At 41.9% G+C, this 26,785-nt stretch overlaps 1 protein-coding gene, 2 long non-coding RNA genes and 4 other non-coding genes across 9 annotated transcripts; 6 read left to right on the forward strand and 1 right to left on the reverse strand.

Moving 5' to 3' along the window:
- Positions 1-541: 541 nt before the first annotated feature.
- LOC137785116 (uncharacterized) lies at positions 542-2,680 on the forward strand. The gene is made up of 7 exons (XR_011077460.1): positions 542-642; positions 1,128-1,190; positions 1,428-1,483; positions 1,659-1,711; positions 1,921-1,985; positions 2,164-2,312; positions 2,495-2,680. It is a non-coding gene; the product is annotated as an uncharacterized lncRNA (long non-coding RNA).
- LOC137785292 (small nucleolar RNA SNORA16B/SNORA16A family) lies at positions 1,224-1,360 on the forward strand. Its single transcript, XR_011077488.1, has one exon. It is a non-coding gene; the product is annotated as a small nucleolar RNA SNORA16B/SNORA16A family (small nucleolar RNA).
- LOC137785280 (small nucleolar RNA SNORA44) lies at positions 1,747-1,876 on the forward strand. The gene has a single exon (XR_011077477.1). It is a non-coding gene; the product is annotated as a small nucleolar RNA SNORA44 (small nucleolar RNA).
- An 821-nt stretch (positions 2,681-3,501) lies between the features above and the next one.
- On the forward strand, positions 3,502-5,802 carry LOC137785091 (uncharacterized). Of its 2 annotated transcripts, XR_011077451.1 has the most exons (8): positions 3,502-3,541; positions 3,734-3,768; positions 4,357-4,419; positions 4,669-4,724; positions 4,909-4,961; positions 5,077-5,141; positions 5,308-5,418; positions 5,609-5,802. It is a non-coding gene; the product is annotated as an uncharacterized lncRNA (long non-coding RNA). The 2 variants fall into 2 exon arrangements; XR_011077450.1 differs by lacking the exon at positions 3,502-3,541 and having other exon boundaries at positions 3,551-3,768.
- On the forward strand, positions 4,453-4,589 carry LOC137785293 (small nucleolar RNA SNORA16B/SNORA16A family). Its single transcript, XR_011077489.1, has one exon. It is a non-coding gene; the product is annotated as a small nucleolar RNA SNORA16B/SNORA16A family (small nucleolar RNA).
- On the forward strand, positions 5,178-5,249 carry LOC137785290 (small nucleolar RNA SNORD99). The gene has a single exon (XR_011077487.1). It is a non-coding gene; the product is annotated as a small nucleolar RNA SNORD99 (small nucleolar RNA).
- A 30-nt stretch (positions 5,803-5,832) lies between the features above and the next one.
- On the reverse strand, positions 5,833-12,939 carry ctps1a (CTP synthase 1a). Of its 2 annotated transcripts, none has more exons than XM_068575454.1 (18): positions 12,723-12,939; positions 11,461-11,671; positions 11,204-11,374; positions 11,011-11,111; positions 10,783-10,899; positions 10,041-10,124; positions 9,239-9,319; positions 8,990-9,141; positions 8,743-8,875; positions 8,235-8,323; positions 8,052-8,146; positions 7,870-7,932; positions 7,208-7,251; positions 7,024-7,120; positions 6,880-6,935; positions 6,701-6,797; positions 6,433-6,577; positions 5,833-6,337 (listed from the first exon to the last, which is right to left on the reverse strand). In XM_068575454.1, the coding sequence occupies exons 2-18, from the start codon at positions 11,627-11,629 to the stop codon at positions 6,253-6,255; spliced, it is 1,779 nt and encodes a 592-aa protein (XP_068431555.1). In that variant the 5' UTR covers positions 11,630-11,671; positions 12,723-12,939; the 3' UTR covers positions 5,833-6,252. The 2 variants fall into 2 exon arrangements, with proteins under 2 accessions (XP_068431555.1, XP_068431554.1); XM_068575453.1 differs by having other exon boundaries at positions 11,461-11,648; positions 12,723-12,938.
- Between the last annotated feature and the right edge of the window lie 13,846 nt (positions 12,940-26,785).

Consider the following 26,785-nt stretch of genomic DNA (forward strand, 5'->3'; position numbering starts at 1 on the left):
GCACAGAGCGACCGCAGCAATCATGTGATATATTATTCACCTATGCTCTACTATACGACAATAAACCCTCCTGCACTCGAGAATTGAGAAATAGTGTGTTTTCGATGGCAAATAAGCCGAAGTGGAATTTTAAGCCGATGTACAAGCCCTAATTTATCCATGAATAGGAATATTTTTGTTGTGGGAACGCCATGTAAAAGCACGATATCTAAAATACATATTTCGTACGAAATAGTTGTTATCTCAAAACGGAAAGAGCCAGATCAGAGGCGGAAGGGAGGTTGCTGTCCGTGGTTCTGAAGTAGGTTAAAAGAGATCAGACTCTCTTTATACATCATTATTAACGTGTATATCTCTCTGTGGAAAAGTAAAATGTAAAACAAATTCAAAAAATAAGTTAAACTCTGTTTCTCTGCTTGAATGTGTAAGTCACAACAAATCTAAAAGACCGTAAGGAATCCCTAAAACGTGTATAAAGAAAATACATATCCCATCATGCAACAGGTCCCCATGTGAACTCGGCGGACCAATCAGCGGGCTGCTGCTCGGCGCCAGTGTATATAACGGCACGAGACCCTCTTTTCTGTCTCTTCCTCTTCTATTCTCCTGTGAGAAGAAAAGCACTGCGATCCTTGGCTTCTGGTAAGACTTCAGCGTTACGTTCACATGAGGTCCATGTAGATAAATATAGATTATCTTACGCGGGTTTGGCTTAGACGTGAGCATAATATACTTATGCTAACTCCAAACTATCGGCCAGATACTTAAGCTAACGGACGTTAGCTTCAGTAGCCAACTTAAATTACTGTTGGCACGCAGGGGAGGTAATATGTCTAGTCCGAATGACAGCAAGGTGTTACTTTTATACAATTCCATAACTTGTGCCCGCTAAGGTAATTAATGCTCGATGTGTTCGGCTCATAGCTTCATTGCTTGATGGAATGTTAGCTTGATGCTAACTAGTGAACCACGTGGCATGCTCTCCCAACCATCCAAGCAACTGGCACATTTAAACCAGGAAGCAGCACTTTCAATACCCTGCAAATTAATAAGGAAATTCGTGACTGACTTCTTGACTTTCTGCAGCACTACAATAGGCACTGACTTAACTGTTTGTTTCTCTTCAGGTTGACCCTGAAGCTGGAGCTCTACCTGACGTGACAGACCATGGCTCTCTGTGGAGGATGCAGGTATGTTTGTTTACGTCATAAAGTTTCTCCACAACCGGCTCCTATCGAAGCCGTTCGTGCTCTCCTGTAGCAGTGATCGGTCATCAGGCAGCCAAGAGCAAGACTTTCACCGACGGTCGCTGTTCAGTTTGAAAGTAACTGCTTTAGCAACTTTAAGGGGAAGGATATTCAAACTTAACGATGATGATGCATGAACAAGCCTTTATGCAAAGTGATAAACTGTACTCTCTTCTGCAGGAATTGGTGTGTGCTGAATCTGGAAGGCTGGGACATGAAGATTACATCACCTGCAGGTACTTTCGAAACTACATCTTGAATACACATTTCTGGCTGTGATGAACAACTTGCCCTCACTGACAATTCGTGATTGAGACATATTTTACTGAGCCACCCTAGCCCATACTTTTTTTTTATGAAGTAGGTCAAGATTTACAAAACTTATGAAATTGTGTGGATTTTTTATTTCAGATGACCCTCATGGCTGACTCATAAGTGACTGGATGAGAACATCTCACTGAAAGGTAACTTTTGTATTAGCAGTCAGTCGAGCTCATCAAAGCATGCTATCCTATGGACCAGTGCTTGTTTGTAGCTCTCGGTTCTCCAAGTGCGTGCAAGAAAATAGGGTGGTCTTTGACTGCGGTGGCCGTTTCTGCTGCTAGCAGCCACTCAACTATCCAACATTTGTTTCAAAGCGTTTATGTTTACTAATTTATTTTTTCTACTATAGGAATCAATCTGGTTTTGGATCTGGTGGCCTTGTCCAATGTGCTGTAATCACTTCCTGGTTGGAAGGTATGTAAACCACAATGTGCTAATACAAAATAATACATTCTGATCCATGATGACCAACTTATGCAAAGGACTGTTGGATGAAGCTAGCGGATATGGGACTGAGATCAACCTTTGAATAGGTGCAGGGGAGATGAAACGGCTGACTTGAGCTAAATCTTTGTTTTTTTTTCCTTTACAGTGACTCATTTGGTGTCCAGCATAAAGTCTTCAGGGTGACTGTCTGGGTCCCCCTGACTTGCTTTGCAGTATGACTGTTTGATGGACAAACTCTGCCACACCTAAGTTGAGGAGCTATTAATGGGCTGTAATAACTTCCCCAATTGGAAGGTATGTAGATGGATAAATGCTCATACAAAATTATAAAAATTCTGATCCATGATGACATTAGTGCAAGTGGACTGTTGGATGAATCTATTGAATATAGGATGAGATCTGAGATCAACCTTTGCATAGGTTCAGGGGGAAAAAATCTGTTTCGTTGGGCTGAAACTTATTTGTTTTCTTTTCAGTGACTCTTTGGGGCCCAGTGACGTCTTCAGGGTCCACCTGTACAGGAAGTTGCCATGGCGACGCACCGGTGTCCGCTTCGAATAAAAGTCTGAGAGACAAACTGCACCATTTTAAGTTGATTAACTAATGTGGTCACAGTTGAGATGTGTACTGTTTTTGGAATTAAATAAAGGCAATGGAAACTATTGAGATTCTGTTTATTCAATATTGTATTCACATTCTTAAAAGGACATTGAACAAAAGTTTAGATTATAAGGCCATAATGGTACAAAAAGGCAGTAGGCAACTCTTCAGGCTACAGTTTTTAGCAAAGTTGGTTATGGCCAGATACTTTATTGCCTAAAATGGTTACATTTTTGTGTGCTTCAAACTAGTTTCTCAAACTGGCTTGTACTACTTGACCTTATATGCACTGAAACTATGTTCCTTAGACCAGATTTGGTGGACACTTCCATATTATCTGATGTACATCACTAATTGCCCTAGTTGCAAAAGACTTGAAAGCACTAGGGACATCAAACTCAATGTATTGAAAGAGGCTTTAAGTCATTTTGCCCCTTAAGGTTAACTTCAAATTGTATTTGGTAATAAAACATCTTTGTAGAAATTATTTTCACCTGCCTAGTCTAAATCCAAAGTCATAAGTAGCTCTGCAGCTTGCCAGCAGTAAACCAAGATATGGGGACGAGAGGTAAAATTAGGGTAATACTGCACTTGACAGTATGGATTATATGAAAAACGGCATTAGATTACAATCAATAGTATATAGAAGGTTGGAGTAGAATTATTAACCTTTAATAAACCTGAAACTCTTAAAATACAATTCAGTGATTCCTTATTCATGCTTGATGGCCCAATCTCAATCTGCACCTTTATGCCTGTCCCACAGTCAAATCTTTTGAGTGCACACCTTTTGAGCACTTTATGAACCCTTCCCGTAAATCAGCATTGGACCAGACTTTGTCCAAGGGAATCACCCACAATGCATAGCAATGTGACGTTAAACACGCAGTTATCAATGGAAGAATTGGGACATGTAATTTAAGGTAAATTTAAGAGGCACATGGGTTTTCAACCCGATACATTACATTAACACAACATTAAGGATTAGATCTGGGACATAAAAACACATGAAATTAGAGGAATGCAAGCATTGATTACATATGATGGGCTGTCTCCTGCTGAGCGTATATAAGGGCGCTGGACCTCCTCTCTCCCCTCTCTCTCTCCCTCCTCAGAGCCTCGAGAAAAGCATGGCGGTCCTTGGCCTCTGGTAAGACTTCAACTATCCAGCTTCACGTTCACTCTACGTCCATGTGGATATACGACGCGTGTTTGCGTTACACATGAGTATACTAGATTGATGTTAACTCCAAGTTATCGGCCAGATAATTAAACTAACTTACGTTAGCGTCTGTAGCTAAGTTGCGTTAGCTTCTGTAGCTAACCTAAGCTACTGTCGGCACGCTGTGCAGGTAATATGACTAGTCTATGATGACAGCTTGGCTTTACGTTTATGTTATACAATATCATACATTGTGTCGGCTTGTGTAATGACTATAATGCGAACGAAATGTGTTGTGTAATGCCTCTAATGCCAGACGTGTTCGGGTCATAGCTTCATTGCTGGGTGTAATGTTAGCCTGATGCTAACTTCTGACCCACGTGGCACGTGTCCCCTCTCAACAGTCCTTCAGACGAACAAAATGTTACTTTGGGAGACTAACTGGCATAGATCACCACTGTGTAACGTCACATTTAAACCAAGAAGCAACATATTCAAAAGAAACCCCTGACGGTCAACTCTTAACTTTCTACAGCCCTACAATAGGTATTGACTTTCCTGTTTGTTTCTCTACAGGTTGATACTGAAGCCGGAGCTCTACCCGACGTGACAGACCATGGCTCTCTGTGGAGGATGCAGGTATGTTTGTTTACGTCATACAGTTTCTCCACAACCGGCTCCTATCGAAGCCGTTCGTGCTCTCCTGTAGCAGTGATCGGTCATCAGGCAGCCAAGAGCAAGACTTTCACCGACGGTCGCTGTTCAGTTTGGAAGTAACTGCTATAGCAACTTTAAGGGGAAGGATATTCAAACTTAACGATGATGACGACGATGATGATGCATGAACAAGCCTTTATGTAAAGCGCTAAACTGTAGTCTCTTCTGCAGGAATTGGAGCACGTGGAATGTTGAAGGCTGGGACATGAAGATTACATCACCTGCAGGTACTTTCGAAACTACATCTTGACTATACATTTCTGGCTGTGATGAACAACTTGCCCTCACTGACAATTCGTGATTGAGACATATTTTACTGAGCCACCCTAGCCCATACTTACTTTTTTATGAAGTTTATGAAATTTACAAAACTGACTAAATGTGTTTTTTTTATTTTTATTTCTATTTTAGATGACCCTCATGGCTGACTCATAAGTGACTGGATGAGAACGTCTTACTGAAAGGTAACTTTAACTGCTGTGTCCTTTACTGCGGCTTGCAGCCACTCAACTATCCAACATTTGTTTCCAAACTTTCATTTTTAACAATTCTTAATCTTGTTTTTTTTTTCTGCTATAGGACTCGATCTGGTTTTGGATCTGGTGGTTTTGTTCAATGTGCTGTAATCGCTCCCTGGTTGGAAGGTATGTAGACTACAATGTGCTCATATAAAATAATACTTTGATCCATGATGACCAACTTATGCAAAGGACTTTTGGATGAAGCTAGCGGATATGGGACTGAGATCAACAGTTTAATATTTTCAGGGGACAATGACTTGACTTGGACTAAAACTTTATTTCTTTTCAGTGACTGGTTTGGGGCCCAGCCTAAAGTCTTCTGGGTCCCCCTGTGCAGGAAGTTGCATTTCTGAGTAAACGTCTGGTGTGGGACAAACGACAATCGCGCTCTGGTTGGAAGGTATGTAGACAGCAATATGCTAATCCAAAATTATGCAGATTTTGATCCATGATGAGAAACTAATAAGAGGACTGTTGGATGAAGCTAGTCAATATAGGACTGAGATCACTGAGATCAACCTGTTTTTTTGAATAGGTTCAGGGGAAAAAAAATTACAATTGGGCTAAAACCTTTTTCTTTTGCTTTCCAGTGACTCGTTTGGCGCTCAGCATGAAGTCTTCGGGGTCCACCTGTGCAGGAAGTTGCAATGTCAGTTCCAACTGACTTAGCTGCAGTATGCTTTGGCTTTCTACGTTTTTCATCACTACTGTTGATGCACTGTTCTGAATAAGTTGAGATTGCTTGTGTACTGACTTCAGAATGAAATAAAACACATGGAAACTATTGAGATTATTTATTCAATATTGCATTCATATTCTTAAAAGACATTATAGTACACTGTTAATGTTTGTAGTTCATAAACCTTTAAAATAAGGCCACAATGGTACAACTAGTCAGGCTCTGCAGACAGCAGGTCTTATCAAAGTTAATGACTGGCCTGAAACTTTAGTACATCTTGAACCCTCATACTGCAGTGGTCCTAAAAGGTTGAGTGACCCTGTGAGCTCGTATGCAAACATGACACATTTGGTGTAACCATATCCATATTTCCAGCTGTATACCAATTCTGTAAATTGACCTAGCGGTAGTTTCAGAAGCATCAGATGTCAATCTGACAATGTATTGAAAAAGGCTTTGTATAATTTGCCCATTTCTAGGCCAGGTTCAAATTGTATTTGGTGACAAATGAAACATCCTTGTGAAAATTATTTCTACAAGTATTATGTAACTCAGTCATTCATTTGAGATGGAAAGCAATTTCAACTCCGATATCTCAAAGTCTGGGCTGCTGCTGCCACTCCGATCGCTGTATGTATCCCTGTGTCAAAGAAAACTTAGTCATTAATCTGGTCTGATGAAACTGAATCTGTAGTTTATTGAGTAGAAACACTTCATCTGACGCATCACGTTTACCGTGGAGACAGACGGCAGCCCTTCTGTAAGTAGATCGGCAGCTTGCCGGCTGCAGCCAGCAGCAAACCAAGGTACGGGGGTGATGGCTTGATGGGGCGAGAGGTGAACTCGGGGTGATACTGCACGCCGACAAAGTATGGATGATCTGAAAAACGGCATTATATTAAAACAGTGTATACAAGGTTGGCGTGGAATTAACCTTTAAAAAACCCCAAACCCTTTTTTGTCTTCACAAAATAAACCCAATTCAGCGATTCCTTATCCGTACCGTCGAGCTCTATGACCTCCATTCTTTCCCCTTCCACGTCTTGACCTACGAAGCGGAAGCCCTTCTCTTCAAAGTGACTCTTGAGCTCAGGATTGACCTGTACAAGGACAACAAAGTTACACACATATTCACACTCCACTGTCAACAAGTTGGCTTATTATGCGGAGAGGTCGACATACTTCAAAGCGATGCCTGTGCCTTTCATCCACATAGTCTGCATCTCCATAAAGTTTCCCTAGAATACAGAACAGCTGTCAGCACGGCCCAGACACAACAACACTTCAACATTGGGCCCAACGCAAACTTTAAAGTGTTTTTCTCACGTAGCACGCTGTTGTTAGTCTTGAAAATGGTCCGTCTCTTCCCGAGCCTCATAGTTCCACCCATCTGCCCGGGGTTGTGTTCTGGCATGTCGATCACCTGCAGAGGTTCCACATGACGGTCTCAAATCAATGCACTTATCTAGGTCAGATTATAACTAGGTCAGGACTGAAAAAAATAACTCACCACAGGGTGCTTTGATTCTGGGTCAAACTCAGTTGAGTTAGCATCTAAATGCAAAAAAAAGAAGGCAAAAACATGAAATCTGCTATTTTAAGTATTTATATCTCACATGCATATCTGTCTTCCATTGAAGTGAGAAATCACCTCTGACCTTTAATTTCTTTGTCCGAGACCGCCCAGAATCACACAGTATATAGCGGCCTTAAGCCTGAACAGGTTCTAATATAGCCTATTATCATTTATGGAATAGTATTATTCTGCAAACTCATTTATAGTTTTTACCGGCACCACAAAAGGGATAGCAAATGTTCAAGACTAGTTCAAAGATTGTAGATCAAAACTACAATCTCAAAGTCTCCAATAAACTACCACACTTTTCAGTTTGGGAAATAGTCCGAATTTAGAAAAATCTGCAGCTGTAACTCAACAAATTCCTCAAAAGTCACCATAACAAAACAACTACAGAATACAGTGTTGTACTCAACGTTCCACCTGAATCAGTTACAGATAAATGAAGGAGCTGACATTGTAACTTAAGAGCACGTTGGACTAATGTGATGAATCTCTCTTCAGTCTTCGAGACCATCAGCTTTTCTTTCAGCTGGAAAAACAAAACCCTGTACACGCTCTTGCTTTGCTACATTATTCATAAGACTTTAGATTACCTGTCCAGCCGAGTATGTTCCTGGCAAATTCACATACTGCCAACTGCATTCCAAGACACACACCTGCAGAAACATAGGTATCAATCAGGCACGGTTATAGAAGCTGCTTCTCATTTTGATCTAAAATCCCAAAAGAAAACTAAAGTAAGGTATTTCAATCAATCCAACAGCCATCTGTTTACCTAGGAAGGGTTTTTTCTGGTTCCTGGCCCAGTTGATGGCATGAATCTTTCCTTCGGTTCCTCGGACACCAAAACCTCCTGGAACCAGGATGCCACTGAGAGTAGAGCATAAAACGGTTTAGGAGACTAGAAAATCAATGCCCAGGTGGTACTATTAAATAAAAATGGCGGCTCGGGACTCACTCGGCGCTGCAGAGTTTCTGCCATGCCTCGTGGTATTTTACCGGTTCATCCTGCAGCGTGCTGGGCTCCAACGACGCAGAGTCTATATACTGAGTAGAAGAGACATGTCAACTATACGTCCTCTCGAAATCTTGGCTGTAGAAAGACAGTGAACTCTGTAGGTTCAAAGTTCAAGTTACAAATGTAACCACACTCATCATAGTTGATGATGACAGCGACTAACATAGTAATGCACCAACTATGGAGGCCCATAGTTCACTTCAAAACATCCAAACTATTCCTTTGATGAGTGGCATGAACCACTGTAACTACATGCTTATTAGTAGTAGAAGTTGCAAACACTTAATTTCTCTGTTTTTTTTCACATTACTCCATACTCTCCATACATTCTCTCAATTTATGTGTTTTTATATCCTAGGGAGTGAGACAAGGACCAACTGCTGCAGTGTAGCTCCTCTTTTTAAAGACTTCAGTAAAATGTGATAACGAGCAGCGTTTGTTTACATACCTTAACCTCCAATTTATGGCTAATGGCCAGGGCCGAGTGCTCCAGCGCCTTGATGACAGAAGCGTAGGAGTCGGAAAACTTGGTGTACTTCCCGACCAGCGCTATAGAGCAGTGCTCGAGCAGTCTGTCTGACCTGCGGAGACAAGCGTCTGCATCAGTAAAACATTTTTGAAACGGGACATCAACCAGAGGAAACCCATCAAGTCAGAGTGTTCACGGTCCTGTTCAACCTCTGTTGAAGACTCACCTGTCAGACATCTCCTTCCACTTAGTCAGCATCTTCCTGGGCCGAGCCTCTATGGGCATGTTCAGTCTCTTGCTGAGGTAGCCCACCACGCCCTGTTGCTCCAGCAGCAGCGGCACTTTGTAGATGGATGATACGTCGTGCACGCAGATGACCTAGCGGGCGAGACGGGTCGGCGAGTTTAAAGTACCCGCGAGAGCCGAAATGCAAAATATCGACAAGACAAAATGTGTTTCCGTGTCGGTGGCGTACCTGTTCAGGTTCCACGTGGCAGAACATGGAGATCTTCTCTTTGACGGAGTTCTCCAGAGCGGTGCAGCAGCGGCACATGATCTGTCGGCAAGAACGAGAAACTTTAGTGATTTCTGAGGGGAGAACGGGTCAGATGAATAGAAACTCCTGCAACGCCTTGATAAAAGAGACATAGGGGCGACATAATGATGCGGCGGTATCTTTATCACACACATGACAGAACACAAATATGTAAATTTCACATGTAAACAAGAAGTTTTGTCTGTTATGTTTATATGAATTTGGCCCTGAATGAATACAATTAAACATTTTCCTAATCGCAGTATTTCACAGTTGACAGGGCTCAATTTAAAAAAGGTTTAATATGCAACATTTTTAACACAAGATATCAAATTCCTTATTTTGGGCCCAAACTCTCCCATTGCACGCAAATTAGGTATATTAGGTAATAGTCACGTCCAAATAATTAAATTAATTGGCTTACACGGAAGTGTTTGAAATGACCTAGAGTCAGACACAACTTTAACTTAGGTTTTAATATACTATATAACTGTAAATATATATTGTCTTTATTACTTTACGCTGCATAAAAGCCTACATTTATACAGAGCAAAATGTAATTGTGTCTCACATTAGACATGCCACTGAGACCGTGCCAACTCAAAATGTCACCATGACTTAAATCAAGGGAATTTCAAACCTCGTGTTGAACTCATGCTTTCAGAAGCAAGATCAAGTCGAACGAAATGTATCCAACAGGAAGGGCAGTTATACAGAGAGGGACATAGTGCTGATGACTCACCAGATCAGGGGATAAACCCAGTCCTCTCAGCTCTCTGACGCTGTTCTGTGTTGGTTTTGTCTTTTGCTCTCCTGTGGCACTGGGCTGGACAGGACAATGAGAGACATTACAACATGCATGTTAATCTGACTGTATAGAACTTTTTTTGTTGTTGAAGAAACAGCTGAATGTGTTTTCTAAAAGCTCTGATGCAATCAGTAGGATGGATCGACTGTCACAGAAAAGGAGAATGGAATAATTGTTGCAAACAAACCCTTTGCTCGGGTCAAACAAACTCCACGAGACAACTGGAGCTAGCGATTATTTGTACTGACAAGTAATCTACTAAACGTTTTTACAACTCATGTATAAATGTTGACAGTTAGTGGAATGAACCTTTTTTGGAACGGTCCGAACCCAAAGATATTCAATTCATATGGATAGAAAAAATATAATAAAAATAATGTTTGAAACTTTTAGAAGCTGGAAACAGAGAATGTTTAAACAATGTATCAAGTAAATATACAAATTAGACTCTACTCTGTAACACTGATGTTTTATCATGGACACAAGGAGACACTCCATCTACACCCTTCTTCAGTTTATATGCAGGACATTTTTGGCATTTCTGGGTAAGGAAAATCAGTCCTAACAAGCTTTGTCTTATGAATGTGTGTTCAAAGCCAGTTGTTCAGCAAGAGCAGCCGACGCGTTTGCCCCCAGATAAAAAAACCAGTCCGACCTGAAAGGGTTGCTCTCTTACCTGTGGGATCAAACTGACGTGAATGTTGCAGAAGTTCTCTCTCTTCACTTTGAACTGGAACTGCCTGAAGGCCTCGATAAAAGGCATGCTCTCGATGTCGCCGACAGTCCCTCCTAACTGCACACATGCAGACAAATATTAACAGTGAAAACATGTGCGAACATATCGTGAACCTAAGCCATTCGGTGGCGCAAATGATGTCGCTATAAGACGAGCTGCTCCGCTTACCTCTATTACACACACTTGAGGTTCTACACGATCGTCATCAACTGGCACTTTGGCCTGTTTCACAACCCATTCCTGGATGGCATCTGTGATGTGTGGCACCACTGGAGAACAAATACAATCAAAAAAATACTCTTTGTTTACAATTTCTCTTCCTCATGGCACCCTCCAACAGTATAAAACAGCAGTTGTTTACCCTGCACAGTCTTTCCCAGGTAGTCTCCCCTCCTCTCTTTGTTGATGACCGACTGATAGATCTTTCCGGTGGTTAAGTTGTTGTCTCTGGTCAGCCGGATGTCGAGGAAGCGTTCGTAGTTCCCCAGATCCAAGTCCACCTCACCACCGTCATCCAGCACAAACACTTCCCCTGAACAAAGAAGTGGGCGACACAAACGTAAAAACACGCACAACACATGCCGGTTTATCTCTGAACGATCGTTTGCTCTGACGTACCGTGCTCGTAGGGCGAAAATGTGCCTGCATCTATGTTGATGTATGGGTCGATCTTGATGGCAGTTACATGCAGGCCGCAGGACTTCAGGATTGTGCCCACGCTGCTCGCGATGATGCCTTTGCCGATGCCCGAGATGACTCCTCCGGTTACCAGGATGTACTTCATCATCCTGCTCAGGTGTCTGGAGCTAGATGACAGATTCAAATCAATCTGAGACCATGTAAAATGAAGGGATACAAGACGTCATAACCATCCACCTCCAAAGAATACAGTACTTAAAAAAATACTAAAGTTACAGTGACAACAACCAACCAACATTTACATAATGTAAGCTCACCTGCATTGCAATTGGAACTAGTGGTGAACAGGTGGTCGTGTATGGGAGTAATCTCAACTGCTAATGAAGGCCATGAGTTTATAATTTTTTTCATCTAGTGTTAAACATAACACTGGATTTTATATAATTTATGATTTGCTTTATACTAATATCTTTGCAGCCTTTTTTAAAAATATGTTTACCTAACCAGAAATAAGATCACACTATGTATGAACGTCATATTTTAAAATAACAAATATATCTTTATGATATATTTAAAGATGAAAGTTTTCCATCCTCCCGACAACATGAAGCTGTGTGAAGCGCTGGATTACACACACCGTATTGACCGCGCGGGCGGGAACCTCCTGATTCCTCTTTGCATGTGAGGACTAACAAGAGTGCACCGCCAGCCCCGGTTACCCCCGTGATCAAAGTAAACGGGGCCAAAGTAAAACCGCCAGCTATACGCTAGCTGTGTCCGAGAAATACTACACAAAAGAAAAGGGCCTTCGTTAGTGGCTGATTTTGAAAGCACACGAATTAAACTTCTGCCGCACTCAAGTTAGGGTCTGTAAATACAAAGAGTAACGAACATGGTTCCTATTTTAATTTCACTGCATCAAGCCCGCCAACCTCCATATAACCAGAAATCCCGTTACTGCTTTCAAAATAAAAGCGGTTAGCTATAAATCAAGTTTCATAATAAAAGCATAGCAACACAACTGCATATATATGAGCATATTACAGCCCGTTTTGTGTCACGAGACTACTATAGAAATGTAATCAGTAATCAAATGAAACTGCTGCCACGGTATTTCGAACAGTTACATTATGGGACTTTTATTTTTATTACCGGATGTCTTATTGTGTTTAGCTTTGCAACTTAACAGTGTTTGCTAGCTAGCCAACCACCACTCTTAACAGTGTCAAATTTCAACTCACCAAAATATTCTTCAGAGAGCTACTCTTCAAAACAAATAGTCGACGACAAAAAAAAAACAGTCCAGAAGATTTATTTTTTTTAAACCAGAATTTTTGTTCCGATCCAAATAGCGACGCGTTTGCTTGTATCCGTGCTCCGCTAAAGACTCATCTGCTCTCCCACTGACTCTACACGTGTAGTATGGGCCACGACTGGGGGCTGCAGTACATCATTCATTACTATTCACACGCTTGTGTTTCTTCTTCTTCGGGGATTTAACGCAGCCGTCGGCCGCCATATTGCTCTGCTGTCCCCCTCTGGAACCAGCCCAGTACTCCATCCATCTCAAATTCAACAAAATAAAAGAAAATAAAACGTCCTCTATAGATGTCTAGAACAAAGCGGTCTCAACCCCTTTCGGGCCAGGGACCCCTTAAAGAGACTATTTATCATTCTCAATCTGAATTTAATTTCTTTAACTTGTACATATACAACTACAGTATATTGCTGTGTGTTACAGTCCTATCAGAGTTTCTATGTTGGGTCAAATGTAATGTGGATGGGAGCAATAGACCCACGCTTGTATATTTTGGCGCAAATGGCCACCATCTGTAGACATTCACTTTTTAAAAAAACAGCATTTTTTTTTTTACAATTTATAGAGTGCCTTGGAATTATTTATATTTGATTATTTTTTCAGTATTTAACATCTAAAATTGTTGTTATTTTGTATTTGTGACAAAACAAACTTGTGGCTAAATATTTTAGCCACATTGTCTTATCCAGCTCACTTTATATTCATGTGTGTTGTTTGTAAAAAGTGATTTATGAAGTAAAAAAAAGTGTAGAGAGGTAAATGTACATTTGCTTCTGAATTGCAGTGGGTTACAAGTATAGCATAAGATGGATAAGCCTGCACACAAGTGAAAATACCTAAAAACTACACTACAGCAATGCCCTTTTTTAGTTTCCACTACTGTCTACATACATCTTGGCTATCATAGCAAGCCCTTACGCTTTATGAATGTTCATAAGCACCTGAAGGCAGCACACTTTCCATCATTACATCAGCAGGGGGAGCTCATGTCCCACGTTTGACTGGAGAAGGAGAAAAAAAAAAGTTGCATTTCCCCCAAGTAGAAAGGCCCTTTTTAGCCAGCTGTTTACAGATGGTACAATGTATTTATCAGCATTACAGTTTTTTGCTTGGCGCTCCTTGTATTGTATATACCTAATTTCCAAGAGGCAGACAAAGAAAATGCCACAAATCTTGCACATTTTTTATCTGCATTACAATCCATGTGCTTACATGTTTGATTTACTTAAAGCTACAAAGAACAACTAGATCACATGAATGCTCTGAGAAGAGAGCACGCTCCAATGCCATTGTGTCCTGACGTAACAATGGATGTAACAGTGTATCAGTGTGACTCCAGCAAAACCGTAAGCTGCTGCTCAGGAGCGACAAAGCAAGGCTGAATTGATCCCGCAGTAGAAACACTTAAGTGCTCTGAGGCTACATAGATGTTTTCCTGTGGGCTTACAACACACAGGTTCCTCTTTCTCTCCCTGACACAAAACAACACTTTCTACTGCTCCGTGTAATAAACAGCCGCAGTCCAAAGTGGTTAGTTACAGTGCACTGTGGAAAGGTCAATGATCTTGTGATGTGGATCGCAGCGTATTATCCTCATTGTGCTCAGTGAGATATGAAGTCCAGGCAGGGAAGCAACTGCTGCCTCAATTTCGTCAAACTGTGACTTGTTGGTATTGAAACAACAAGACGTCCATAAAGCCCCACTGCCGTTTAGATCATCTGCAGCCGGGTTCATTGAGCTCACCGTGTGTGGGTGAGCGCAGGCGCTGCAAATTAAAATAACAAAATGATGGAGTTAGTGACTGATGGCTGACTCACAGACGGATAACTGCGAGGCTTACTGGTGCTTCTGTGTAACACCCAAATATCTACTTGTGAGCCGGAGCAGCCAACTTAGTCTCTGGAACACAGGAGGGGGGGGCTTAATGAGAGTTTTAATTCATTTTTGACCAGAGCTGTGATTAAATTAAACTCCCACAGAAGGGCTGGATGCTCTCCCCACCACAAGCCATTTCCTCCTATTAGACGTGTAACAGAAGCAGCAGGTCAGTCTGAGATTAAACTGACTGTTCTCCCTTCGTGTTGTGGAAACATATACTCTTACAGACTGTATGTCTGCCGCCTGTGCTCTCCTGTACATCTTGTCTGTAGACATATTTCAACATTTTTGGGAAACGTGCTCTTTTTTTCCCCTCTGAGAGTCAGAAAAGAAGATCGATACCACTCTTATGTCTACGATTGATATCAATCTCATCTCATTCCTCTAAAAGAAAAGTGAAGGAGCATATTTCTCAACTGTTCCTTAAACCTAATACATTTGAACTGAAAAGGTGCAACATACGTCATCTATGATGCGCAGGCTCAGGTGTCGCCACGTTGAGAGCCATTGAGAGCTACTGAGAGGCAATCAAACAGCTTCCAGACTCGTATCTGTGACTAATGTAGAAACAACTTATTTATAACCGTTTTTACACGGCCTTTGTGGTTGATCCATTTATTTCTTCTTTGAAAAAAATCCTTTAAATTTCCTCTAGGGTGCGTAATTAGAGTGACTGTCGCGTAATTGAAGGATTGAAGGGAGTTGGTTGCTGTCTTGTTGTCTTTCAAGACGAGATAAGCACAACAAGGATGAGAGGAAGACTATTCAAAAGGGCTTTTACAGAATCTATTACATTTTGCTGACGCGCCTGATGCACAAGACTGTCCTCTCAAGAAAAACAACATCATATTTCTCGGCTGAAGTATGACTCATCCGTGGAGAGCAAAGAATGAGGTGGCGTGAAGTGGTTGTTCTTTTAACCATGACCTTAACCAAATGGTTATTTTTTGTAACCGTAATGAAGGTCTCTTAGTCTCAAGGATATAGTAATTTCAACCATTTCAAGAGGTTTTATAACCCTATCAAAGCACATAATATTTTTAAATATGTAGTTTTTTTTCTTTATCTGTGGTCAATTTGAAATTTTTGCCAACAACTTTTAAACATATTGGAACATGAACATCTAAAAAGCCACAATATTTAAATTATTTTGTACATATACGCTCATTTGCCTTCTTATTGAGAGTGAGATGAGAGGATTAATATCAATCTTGCGTCGGCGTCAGGATGTGGTTAGTCTAGTTTAGCATAAAGATCAGAAGTCCCAGGGAAATATCGAGCCTCACTCTGTCCACAACTCTGTGCACAAGGTCTCACAGTTTGGTCATCTGTTCGGTCCCATCTTGTCTGTACAGAAAAAAAACTGAACTAGAACCATATTGACAATATTTGGCAAATCTGCATTGTATGCATGGAGGTAAACTGTTTGTCAAGTGTGAGCATACAAGTCTTCTTTCTCTCCATGCACAGGTTAGACTACAGCTGCATGCACAGAAGGCACGAGCCCAGCTGTCCCCCCCCCGCCTGTGGTCTATGCACTAAGCTATAGGCTCAACACATCCCAGGGCTCCATAGTCAAGAAACTAAACCCAATAAGCATAGTTTCTAAACTGTTGGACTATTTTTTTTTTTTCACAGAAAGGTGAGACATTTCATTTCAGGCTGAGCTAAAAGAAGAATCTGTCCGGTGATGCTGTCTCACCCCTCACATCTCTAGTGCGTGGTATAAGCTGGATCCCACTCATGTACCGTGGAAAATGTAGACGTGTCTTATTGCAGCTTTAGTAACAATGTGGGGGGTTAAACGGCGTGCTGGAGCTGCTCGGCTGCTGAAGACTGTCTCTACACGTGTGAGCCCGCAGCAGAGTGGCGCCGAGCCGCAAAGGGGGATGGGCAGATGACTTTGTTTTACACCGTGGTGATGAAGTCTCTCTCTGATGCTCACTCTCTCTTTTCCTGCTCTCAACCACTCTCCTTACCACTAACATGCAGTCGGGCTGTTAATGCAATGGGCTGACAGCAGATACTATCATGCAGTTATAAAATGCACCCTCTGATATAAACGAGGGCCTTCAGTTATACATGTTAGGATTTTTGTATTTTTCGGATTGAACACATTTGATTGGCACGTAACGCTTTTCTCTCGACAGTAAACTCACAAAGCTTCTCCTCACTCTGCATTCCTTAAAATGCCGTGAATTAATCCTTCACTTGAAAGCATGTGGTTCAGTATGATTGTCAGAAAGCCTTCAGTGAGAAAAGGTGGACACAATTGAATCATTTACATTTTAAAAGCCCTAAATTAATCAAATGCCTGACAATTTAAGGGTGCCATGAATGTTAGAATGTATTTTAAAAGGGTTTCCTGGCAGTGTCCGGGTATCAAGGGGACATAATTAATGGTATTACGCATAACCTTAATTTGTACAATTACAGCTCCTTTATTAAGTGGTAATCGACACAAAAATATCGTGAAAAACAAAAGCTTCCTCAAGCTGTTTGTCCTTCACACCGAGGTGTGTGTTATGTAAATGTTTGTTCTGCTTCATGCTGACAGGACCGTGCCCTGAAAAGTAATCACACAAAGTAAGAAAAGTGTCTTCTGTTCTCTCTTGGGCTGCATCAGGACTGAATTATAAAACATATTTTTATGATGGAAGTCTTAATATTGATGACCAGTGAGAGCGTGAGGGACGCCCACCTCTCTTCTCACTGTGAATCCCCGAAGAGATTTCCTCACCAACGTCAATAATTTCATGACAAGGCATTCAAGTATTCCCAATGAAACATTTTTATAGACTGACCCTACTTGATACGAATCTCCCATCTGCTGTTTTTGCTTTCTCTGAGCAGAGGACATGATAATTGATCCTTGTAGCCTAAAGAGTGCTCTCACAGAATCGAACATGACTTGCATTTAATTTCTCTCCCTGCGTGTTTAACCTTGTGCTGCGGCAGTCGTCAGATTGATCCGCCAGCATTCAATTCAGACTAGTGGCTCCAGAAATGTTACTCAGTCCGTCCGAACTGTTTAGATTGCTGCAGTGACTTTTACTCAAAGTGAGTGGAGGTGCTTATTAACCAAGTCATGAGCGAGTGTATCGAGAGTCTGAGGCGAGACAAAGACTTTGAGCAATCGAGAGACGATCGAGTCAAGGCCGAGACCCGAGCAGTGAGAGTTTCCACGCCGCATGACACACTTCAGATTGCTTGAGATTGCACCCACAGAAAAAAATGAAGATATCCGATCCATATATATATATATATATATATATATATATATATATATATATATATATATATATATATATATATATATATACACACACACGGTATATGTGTGTACAAGTATACCATGTGAAATGTCTTGAGCCATCTTAGTAATAATGTCCACAAATAATTCAAATTAATTCAGTGTATTTTGTATAGCCTAAAATCACAAATTACTGATTTAAAAAACTCCCGAAAACGCCCCAGAAAAAAAACTTTTCACCGGAAAAAAAGGAAGAAACCTTCGAGAGAGCAACAGAGGAGGATCCCTCCACCTCGGATGGACAGAAGCAATGGAATATTAATATATAATATGTCGTATATATGTCGTAGGATGCACAGGTAAATTAGCGGTATCCCCGCAGTCGTGGTCTTGTAACCAAAGCAAGCGACTGAGACAAGGCGGAATACAAATGCGACCAATTTCCGAGACACGATCTTTAAAACGAGGTTCTTGAAACTGATCTCGAAAACCAAGATGGCTCCCGACTACAGCGCTAACAGTTGCAACAGAGATGACGAGACAGTCGGGAAGATGACGATCAAGTGCAGTCTGCACGGTGAAGAAGTCTAAACCGGCAAAAATAATTAATTCCACTTAGTTGACGTCATGCAGGCATCTAAGTGATGACTTTCATGTTATCCTGCAGTTTGAAGTAGTTTTTAATGCCTAAACCGTGCCGATAATACTTTAGCATAATATGCTACATCTATTAATTGTCCATTATTTCATCATCATTAAGGTGTTCAGTTTCACATTGCTTTTGTAGCAGCGCATCACCGACTAATCGACCCAAAGGAATTTCATTTTGCTGGTTTTCACATCAAGTGTCGCCGTCGAGAGCGCAGCGCCGTGCGGCGACGCCGCTCCACACGACAGATCCTTTAGCGGCGTCCTCTCCAGACTGAAGAGCGTGTGAGCGGCACAGCGAGGGGAACATTCATTACATGACACCATTAACCACTTAATGGGCAACAGTGAGCTGAGTGGTGGTGAGGAGGCTGCATGAGCACACATGTTGTCAATGTCTGCTCCTTATGGCGGAGATCAGAGCTGCAAGACGCTGCTTTGAATCAAGCGGATAATATGGAGAACTGCACTCTGTGTCAAGGTGGTCTAACAGCTGTTTCTCAGGCCTTTGGGCACTGCAAAGAGGACTTTATCAGATATGTAAATAGCCAGTTGCCCTGACAAGTGTAAAGCAGATATTTTTAGAGTAATGATGAAAAGATTGTGTAATATTCATCAACTTAGCTCCTTATTGGTTTTGCAGAGTCCCTCATGTTACCTGGTTAGTGGACGATCAACCAACAACGAGGTTTAACGACACTAAAACGACGCGCTTTGCCGTGTTTGACTCCCTTCACACATACACACAATGAGTTTTCTACTGCTTTCTTGGGTTTGATCACTCAATTGATGTTCAATTTTCGGTAAATCGATTTTTACCGAATTACAGTGGAGGAGAGGAGCAGAACAAATAGCCTATAATATGAAGACGTGATCCAATGTGTCCTATTAGTATGTTGTGGTCTCATTGTGTGTGTAATGCTATGTTTTTACTTCATCGTCATCTTGTGACCTGTTTCCAAAAGATTTTCCCCTTGTGAGATTAATAAAAAAGGTGATCTAAATCCGAATAAAACTACGATACTCGCCGAGATGTTTCCTCGTCCATAAATACGAGTTACCACCCTTTTCAGAAGGTCTCCAGTTTACACAACTCGACCTGGGAGTTTTCAAACTTGCCCTCCGTCGGTGGCGTTTTCAAACCCCTCCGTTTTTGGGAGTTCAAAACTCCGAAGTAGTGTGAACGCCAGCGTGAACATACCCAAAGATATGTGTTTTTAAATGGAGACGCAGGAGTGTGGAAGCAGCATGAATTCAACTCTTTTGCCCCACCTTTTTGCTCCTCCAGTGGATAGGACGCACCACAGACCGTTTGATTAGGGCCCTAATTAGGCTGCAACTGTAAATCGTTTCTGCCCTCTAAGCTAATAAAAAGCTTTTTTTAAAGTTTAGCTTTATTTACAATCGTTGAAATCTACTACTCCTTTACCTTTTCTGATATTTGCACGCATCAGGTTTTTGCAGCCCAAGCCCAACCAGTATTGGCTCCATCCCGCCTCGGTCTCGTTTCCCCATTAATTCTTCAGTGTGTGCGCGAGCCGCTGAGCCGCCCCAGAAGAGCTGTAACTGAGCATGTTGATATCACAGAAACATGAACCGACACGATGGAGCAGCGCCACACTGATGCAGTCGTTAGGCTTTAAGGCTCACTCCTCCACCGCGACTTTTATCTCATTTAATTATGCTGAGAGGATGACATCGGAGCAGGGCTTTTGTACACGCTGAGATATGGCTCTGTCGTGTGGGAACATCAGCGGGCAACTGTACCTCCACGTCCCCCCCCCCCCCCCCCCCCACCCTCCTTCTCCCCCACCCTCAGGCAGACCGATGTCTCCATCTTCCTCCTTTCATTCATTGGCTAATTATATTACTCATCTCCTGGCCTCAGCTGTGTCAATGGAACAGCTGGGGTTGTTCCTGGAGCACAGATCCCGGGAAACATAAATCAGAACTCCGCCTGCCGCCATTGATTAAGACAGAGTAAAGCGAAGGGCGAACCCTCCTCTCCGTCCTCTTCTGTATACTTTACGAGCTCATTCATATGAGTGCGACTGAATGGGTCACACACACACACACACACACTCACACACTTTCCTTGGTTGGATTATTCCTACATGGACTAGACCTCGAGAAAGGTCTTTGTGTTGGTGTCCTTCCTGGTGACAGATGTTTCTCTCCCTTTTGGACTCTCCTGACCATGACCATCTTGCACATCCCGAGGTCATCCTTGTTGTGCAGCTGGTGGAGAAAAGACTTAAGATGTCTGTTGAAGCAGAGAAAAAGAAAAACGCTCTTCCAACCATAGCCAAAGATGAAAAAAATCAAATACGAAAATATATATTTCATTTTTCTGCAATATACTTTAACATTTCAGCGTACTGTGTGTAAGCTAAACACATTGTCAAAATGTACAAGGATTAAGTGTGCTCTACTGAAATTCAAACAGCAGAAATTCTTTGTGGGCTGACAGCGCCTCGAGGCAAGAAGAGGCTTTCAGTGCATTCAGCTCGACACACTTGTTTAAGCTGAAGGTGACCCAGACTCCCCATATGATAAACTTCACATTCAGAAGACGCAGTTAGCAAGATAACAGAGCAGAGTGCCACACCTTTGCTAATTTATGGCTTACACATGTTTTCCCTGTTCAGCGATATTATTTCAACGCTAGCAACTTGACAAGTCCGCCTTGTTGAGCTTTGGAGCATCGTATCTTTTCTTAACCTAAAGCGTATGAGCAGAGAAAGCTTGACAGTTGTTCAGTTATCAGAGTTAGTCGACAGTGAGTGCAATGTTCATTTCTATCTTGAAAAAGCTTTTTCTTTTCTTTTCCATCTTGGTCCATAATGTGCTGATCTGCCCATCAATCCTCATCCAATAATCCATCACCATCTTCAGAGCAAATGTTGTACATGTTCTCCTACTCCACAAGACTCCAATTTGACCTTGCCCTATATCAACAAGGTTCTCATGTTTTCACTTTTTCTAATTTGGTAACATATTTCAAGTTGTGGGCTGGTATATGATTTATTTTCCTTCTTTTCTCAAAAAAGCAGATATGTGTGTCCACGTTTTAACAGCTGGCCCGGTGACCTTCTTGGATATAATGGCCAGTACATGATGAGTGTGGTGCACCACAGCTGTTGCATTTTTGGCTATGAGGGATGCAGCCTGCCCGGTCCCATCCAGCAATTCTTACATCCATCTGGACAAATGGCCTCCAGTTGTTATTGTGTTTTCTTTCTATTTTGCAGCAGTGGAAATGGCATGGTAACCGCAGCAATACTAGACGAACAGTAACACCAGCCGTGCTGATAGCAGTAGCATTAGCAGCAGAGATAGTAGCTGTAATAGCAGCAGTAACAGTATTACAAGAAGTGCTCCCAACCTTGTTAACCGATCGTTAACCCTTAACAGACTAAATGAATGCTTGTGGTTGAAGCGCCTAACCAGCTGCACAGCTGCAACGCGATTAAATCCTTTACCGCCAGAACAAGCATCCCGAGTCCACCCGTCCAGGCAGAGTTAGCCACCATGATGTTACGTCATGGAAACATGCAGCCACATTCCCAGTGAGGCGGCTGTGTGTCTACCTGACATACTCTGTCAGGTTTTAGGCCAGTGTAATGTCAGCTGGCGTGACGTTAGCTGGTTTTCGGGAGACAGAGAATGATGTGAGAATGATTCCACCAGTAACTTCATAACTTAACTTCATAGCTGTCATGGTAGCAGTGCATGCACAGTTTAGTTGTTGTATCTTCAATTATTTGATGTGACTGGTATAATAAGTATGACTCAGACAACGACCAACCCGTTTTATTTAGCAACAGCACACAGCACATCTTAGCTGCCTGACGATGACAACAATGCAGCCGGAGCGTTACCCATAATACTCTTGGCCCAAAATACAAAACATCGGCGAACAGACGCTTCATGTCTTCCATCTTTCTATGCAGTTTATGGTCCAGCAGCAGCACTAACGTAGCAGCATAGAGTGCTACATGAATGACTTGCCTTCAAAGTCGATGTGTGGTTCGATGACAAAAAATAGGTCTTAAGAGATTTTTATGTTTTATTCTACGACATAAAATGTCACAACTAGTGCTAGAAACACCAGTAGCAGCAACATCCATTATGGTTTTAGTATTGGGAGCAGTAGCAGTGGAAGTAGTGACAGCAGTACGAGTCGCTGCAGTGATGGCAGTAACATTAATAGCAGCGGATGTAGTATTTGCAGCATAATATTGCCTGTGTTATCAGAAGGCCTCCTGCTGCCTGCTCGGCCTGTTTTCCAGGGAGTAACAGCCTTGTGGTCACGTGTCTGGGTGGTCAGGGAGGTCGGAGGGTGGGGAGGGAGGGAGGGAGGGCAGTGAAGAGACGCACAGGGGGGAAATCACATGTTCCCAGGAATGTTAGGCTCTGTTGTGGGTGAGCAGTGGGAAGCTGATGGCCATCAGCATGAAAACAGTGGAGGAGCTCAGTTAGTTCCAGGATGAAGTGGAGCACACCATGATTCAGGACTGGTTACAAGGGAGCAGCCACAAATAGTATGTTAATTGCTTTGATTTGAATTTCTTAAAAGGCCAAAAGTAATACCGATAAGTCCTCCAATCCAAACAACAAAATAAGTGATGTGATAATATATAAATATGTTACCAACGTCCCATCGCTGAGAAAATGCGAAGACAGAGATGCGGTTAAAAGGTCCGTGAAAAGATTACATTTCAGACAGAATAGGTTGTAGACCTGTTGAGGAAACATCTTCCCCACTTTTCATTTAGTTGCTGTTTTCCACATAGACGTGTTTGATAAGTAGAACTGCTGCAAATTTGCATGATATAAATACAGTTGACGACTAAAATGAAATAATTTCCAATTATTCCACCTGAATCACCCTTCTAACTCTTGAATGTCGGAGGTCAGCGAAGGTTGTCGGCAACATCTATGAAATATGAGACAATTTGAATGTGATCTGCAAATACATACTCGTGAACAATTTGTGCTAAACATATGCAGAGGTGGATGACACGAACTGGATAATAAAAAAAATAACGCCTCCGTGACCGCTTCACTGAATTAATTAAAGCTGATCTTATAATCTGCGGTTTTTGCTTTCAGCTCGCAGAGTTTCCGCTCACACAGAGAGGGAGAAGCAGGCCTCTGCGATCCCCACATAGCAGTGTCTCGCTTCTGCCTCTGGCTTATTGAATTCCCTCCAGTTGCCACAGGAAGAAAATCCTAATTGACAATTTCACACCGGCTCCTTCCCTCCCCGTTATTCATTTCCTATCATTAGTCCACGATGGGTCGTAACTGTATTTCATCTCTTTATTAAAATTACTTACGCATTTCCTCCTCTTCCCCCTATTACCATTGCCCTGCTTACCACTGCGCTTGGAGTGCCCTTGTGAGGCTATAGTCTTTGAGGAGCGCGCTGAATTGGTTGTATAATTGTCTGTTACGTAACTGAGTGAGATATGTTTAAAATGAGGGCACGGATTGGTGGCAGCGAAGAATGGTGCTCTAGCTTCTTTTTTTTTTTTTTGCCTTGCAGAATAAAGGGGGAGGAGAGTTTGTCCATGAGTGTGTGTGTGTGTGTGTGTGCGTGTGTGTGTGTGTGTGTGTGTGTGTGTGTGTGTGTGTGCATGTGTGCGTGTGTGTGTGTGTGACAACAGCAGTGAGGGATACAAAGGGAAAGACAGACACAGATAAAGCTGGTGTACAGCAGAGGGATGGATGCGGAGGCATGGTGTAACCGTGACTCATCACAACTGATGGACGTGTGGCCTGAATCCTGAAGAGGACCTCTTCCTGGATATACTGCACATCTACATTTTTTTCCTGTCACAAATAACTGTTTTTCAGTGAGCCTTCTTGTTCGGTGCTGACGCTCATTGCTGTTGTGTTTTGGCCTGTCAGTCGGGAGTTCTGTGAGAAGATTGATATCGCTCATGTCTGTGACGGCAGAAGCTGAGCATGAAGGACCAAACCTCTGGTTCTGTGTGAAGGAAACCATATCGGCCCACCAGCACCTCTCAATGTCATAACTATTCTTTATATTTCCACAAAACCAAAATGACAAGTTGAGGTCCTCAAGGGGCCGTTTCCAGTTTTTGTGCTATGGGTCATACAAAATATTAACTTATACTTAAATAACGACTAGTAACTACCTGAATTAATCATGAATTGCAGTATTGAAACACTTTTTTTTTAGTGCATCTTCTATAAGTCTGTAATATTACTTCATTGGTTTGTAATATATATGACTTAATTAACAAATTGGGAATCCATCATTTATAAAGTATGAAAACCCAATCATGAAACGCATAATGGTCAAACTTATTAATCATATATATCAAATATATATTATATATCATATATATTAATCAAAACATTTACAACTGTGTTCATGAATTGCACAGTAATGAGTTACTAATGTGAGTTACTAATGAGTTATAGTGTTCATGTTGGAACAATGCTTTATATATGATGAATTAGGTGTTTACTCATGCTTTATTAATGCTAAATAGTCTGTAGTTATTATAAAGTGTTACAGATCTATGTCCAGCTTTGAGTTCATGAATTTAGAAACATTTGATTTGAAAATGTTCCCGATATGTGCACATAATTGTCTGTAGATGTTTCTGACCATTGCGTTACAATGTACAGGTAAAGTACAGTCCTGAAACTCTTGTTGATGCTGCGTCAAGGAAGGTCAAGCAAAGACAACCTTTCTGGGAATAATTACCTCTTTTTCTAAGTTTCTTCTGAGCGGATGATTCTCTTTTACAGGCTTTTTATTGAATCTTTTTCAACCTTTTGTGTATTCGCTCGGTTTGGAAATCTACGTTTGTCCATCAAGAGCAGACCTGTGAGGGAGACGTCGAGCGATGCTCTTGGACATTTATAACAAGCAGGTTCTTGGAAGGGCTAATACTGCGTAGGACCGCCAGGACCATCCACTAAAGGAGTTTAAGCTTTTGCCCTCAGGACATCATTTAGTTTTCCTCACAGAAATCCTGTCTCCTTCATCCCAAGTACCATTAATGTGTTCAATAGCACACTGCACTCCGGCTGCACTCATTTCATTCCTCTCACACACTTGCACTATTCATATATGTATTGGTACAAATTTCCATCTCCCTGCTCTGACTCTGTGTGTTGATGGTGTTGATGGTGTTGTATTCCGCTTTTTAAGTGAGCCCTGGCAGCAGAACAAATGTCCCCTCGTGGGAAAATACAAAAACAAATCAATGTATCATCGGTTGCGTGTGTACACGCGCGTGTCCGTGTGTGAGTGCGCACCTCAATGTCCGTTCACGGCTGAGCTTTCATTGCGCTAGCGGCAAACTGCTCCACATTTTGGACGGTCAGTTATGGCTGCGTGCTGAAGGACCTCTCGTGGTTGCAGTGACTCACGCTTTCTCAAAACACCTTTAATTGCCTGTTTTATACACTGCCATTGACTGCCTGCTGACTCCCCACTAACAACTCTTATCAGACCCCCGACAGGTAGGGGCCGCTAGTGATAACACAGCTGAGTGCACCGCTGACCACTCTGCAGCCACATGGGGGGAGGGGGGGGGATAGTGTTTGTGTGTGTGTGTGTGTGTGTGTGTGTGTAACATTTTGCGGTGTGTAACAGGTCACTGAAAAGACTATCAGTACACACATTGCTGCTTAACTCTCGGCCCGCTGCTGCTCTGGCTAAAGCTAATAGAAATACCTGTACACACACATACGCACACACAAGCACACACGCAAACACACACATCAATATATTTTCCTAAGTTCTGGGTACAGTTCACCTTCTGCAAAATAAGGCTAATGGTGTTTGAATTGTGCTGAAGTCAAACCAAGAAATGTGATGAAATAATGTTCCTACTGCTCTTGTCATCTGTCATTTTGTCATCATTTAGTTTAGTTATGGTTACCTAAAATGGCTAAACAATAAACATTCACCCTTTTCGATCATGGCTAGCATCTGTAGCCTTCTCGACCACCATTTTCTTTCTTGCATCTCCAGCAATCTAACAGCTCACGTTGATTACGGAGGGGACTTAAATATCATTCTGTAAAACGGTTCGGACTAAATAGCAACACTGGAGCAGGAAGAAATGTTGTGATTACACAAACAAAGCAGGCTATCGAAGGAAACCAGCATGTGTAAGTTAAATAAACCATGAAAAGCATACACAGTCCTTATTTG

This window comes from Clinocottus analis, unplaced genomic scaffold, assembly GCF_023055335.1.
Source record: "Clinocottus analis isolate CAN_PGR_092001 unplaced genomic scaffold, fCliAna1.0.p SCAF_14, whole genome shotgun sequence".
NCBI classification, from domain to species: domain Eukaryota; kingdom Metazoa; phylum Chordata; class Actinopteri; order Perciformes; family Cottidae; genus Clinocottus; species Clinocottus analis.

Bases quoted from the DNA above. Each gene is read 5' to 3' on its own strand.
- ctps1a (XM_068575454.1), bottom strand. From the start codon at position 11,629: ATGATGAAGTACATCCTGGTAACCGGAGGAGTCATCTCGGGCATCGGC. The intron at 9,142-9,238 runs GTACGCCACCGA...CTCGCCCGCTAG, and splicing joins GCCACGTGGAACCTGAACAG to GTCATCTGCGTGCACGACGT. The intron at 7,121-7,207 runs GTGAGTTATTTT...GAACCTCTGCAG, and splicing joins CAGAATCAAAGCACCCTGTG to GTGATCGACATGCCAGAACA.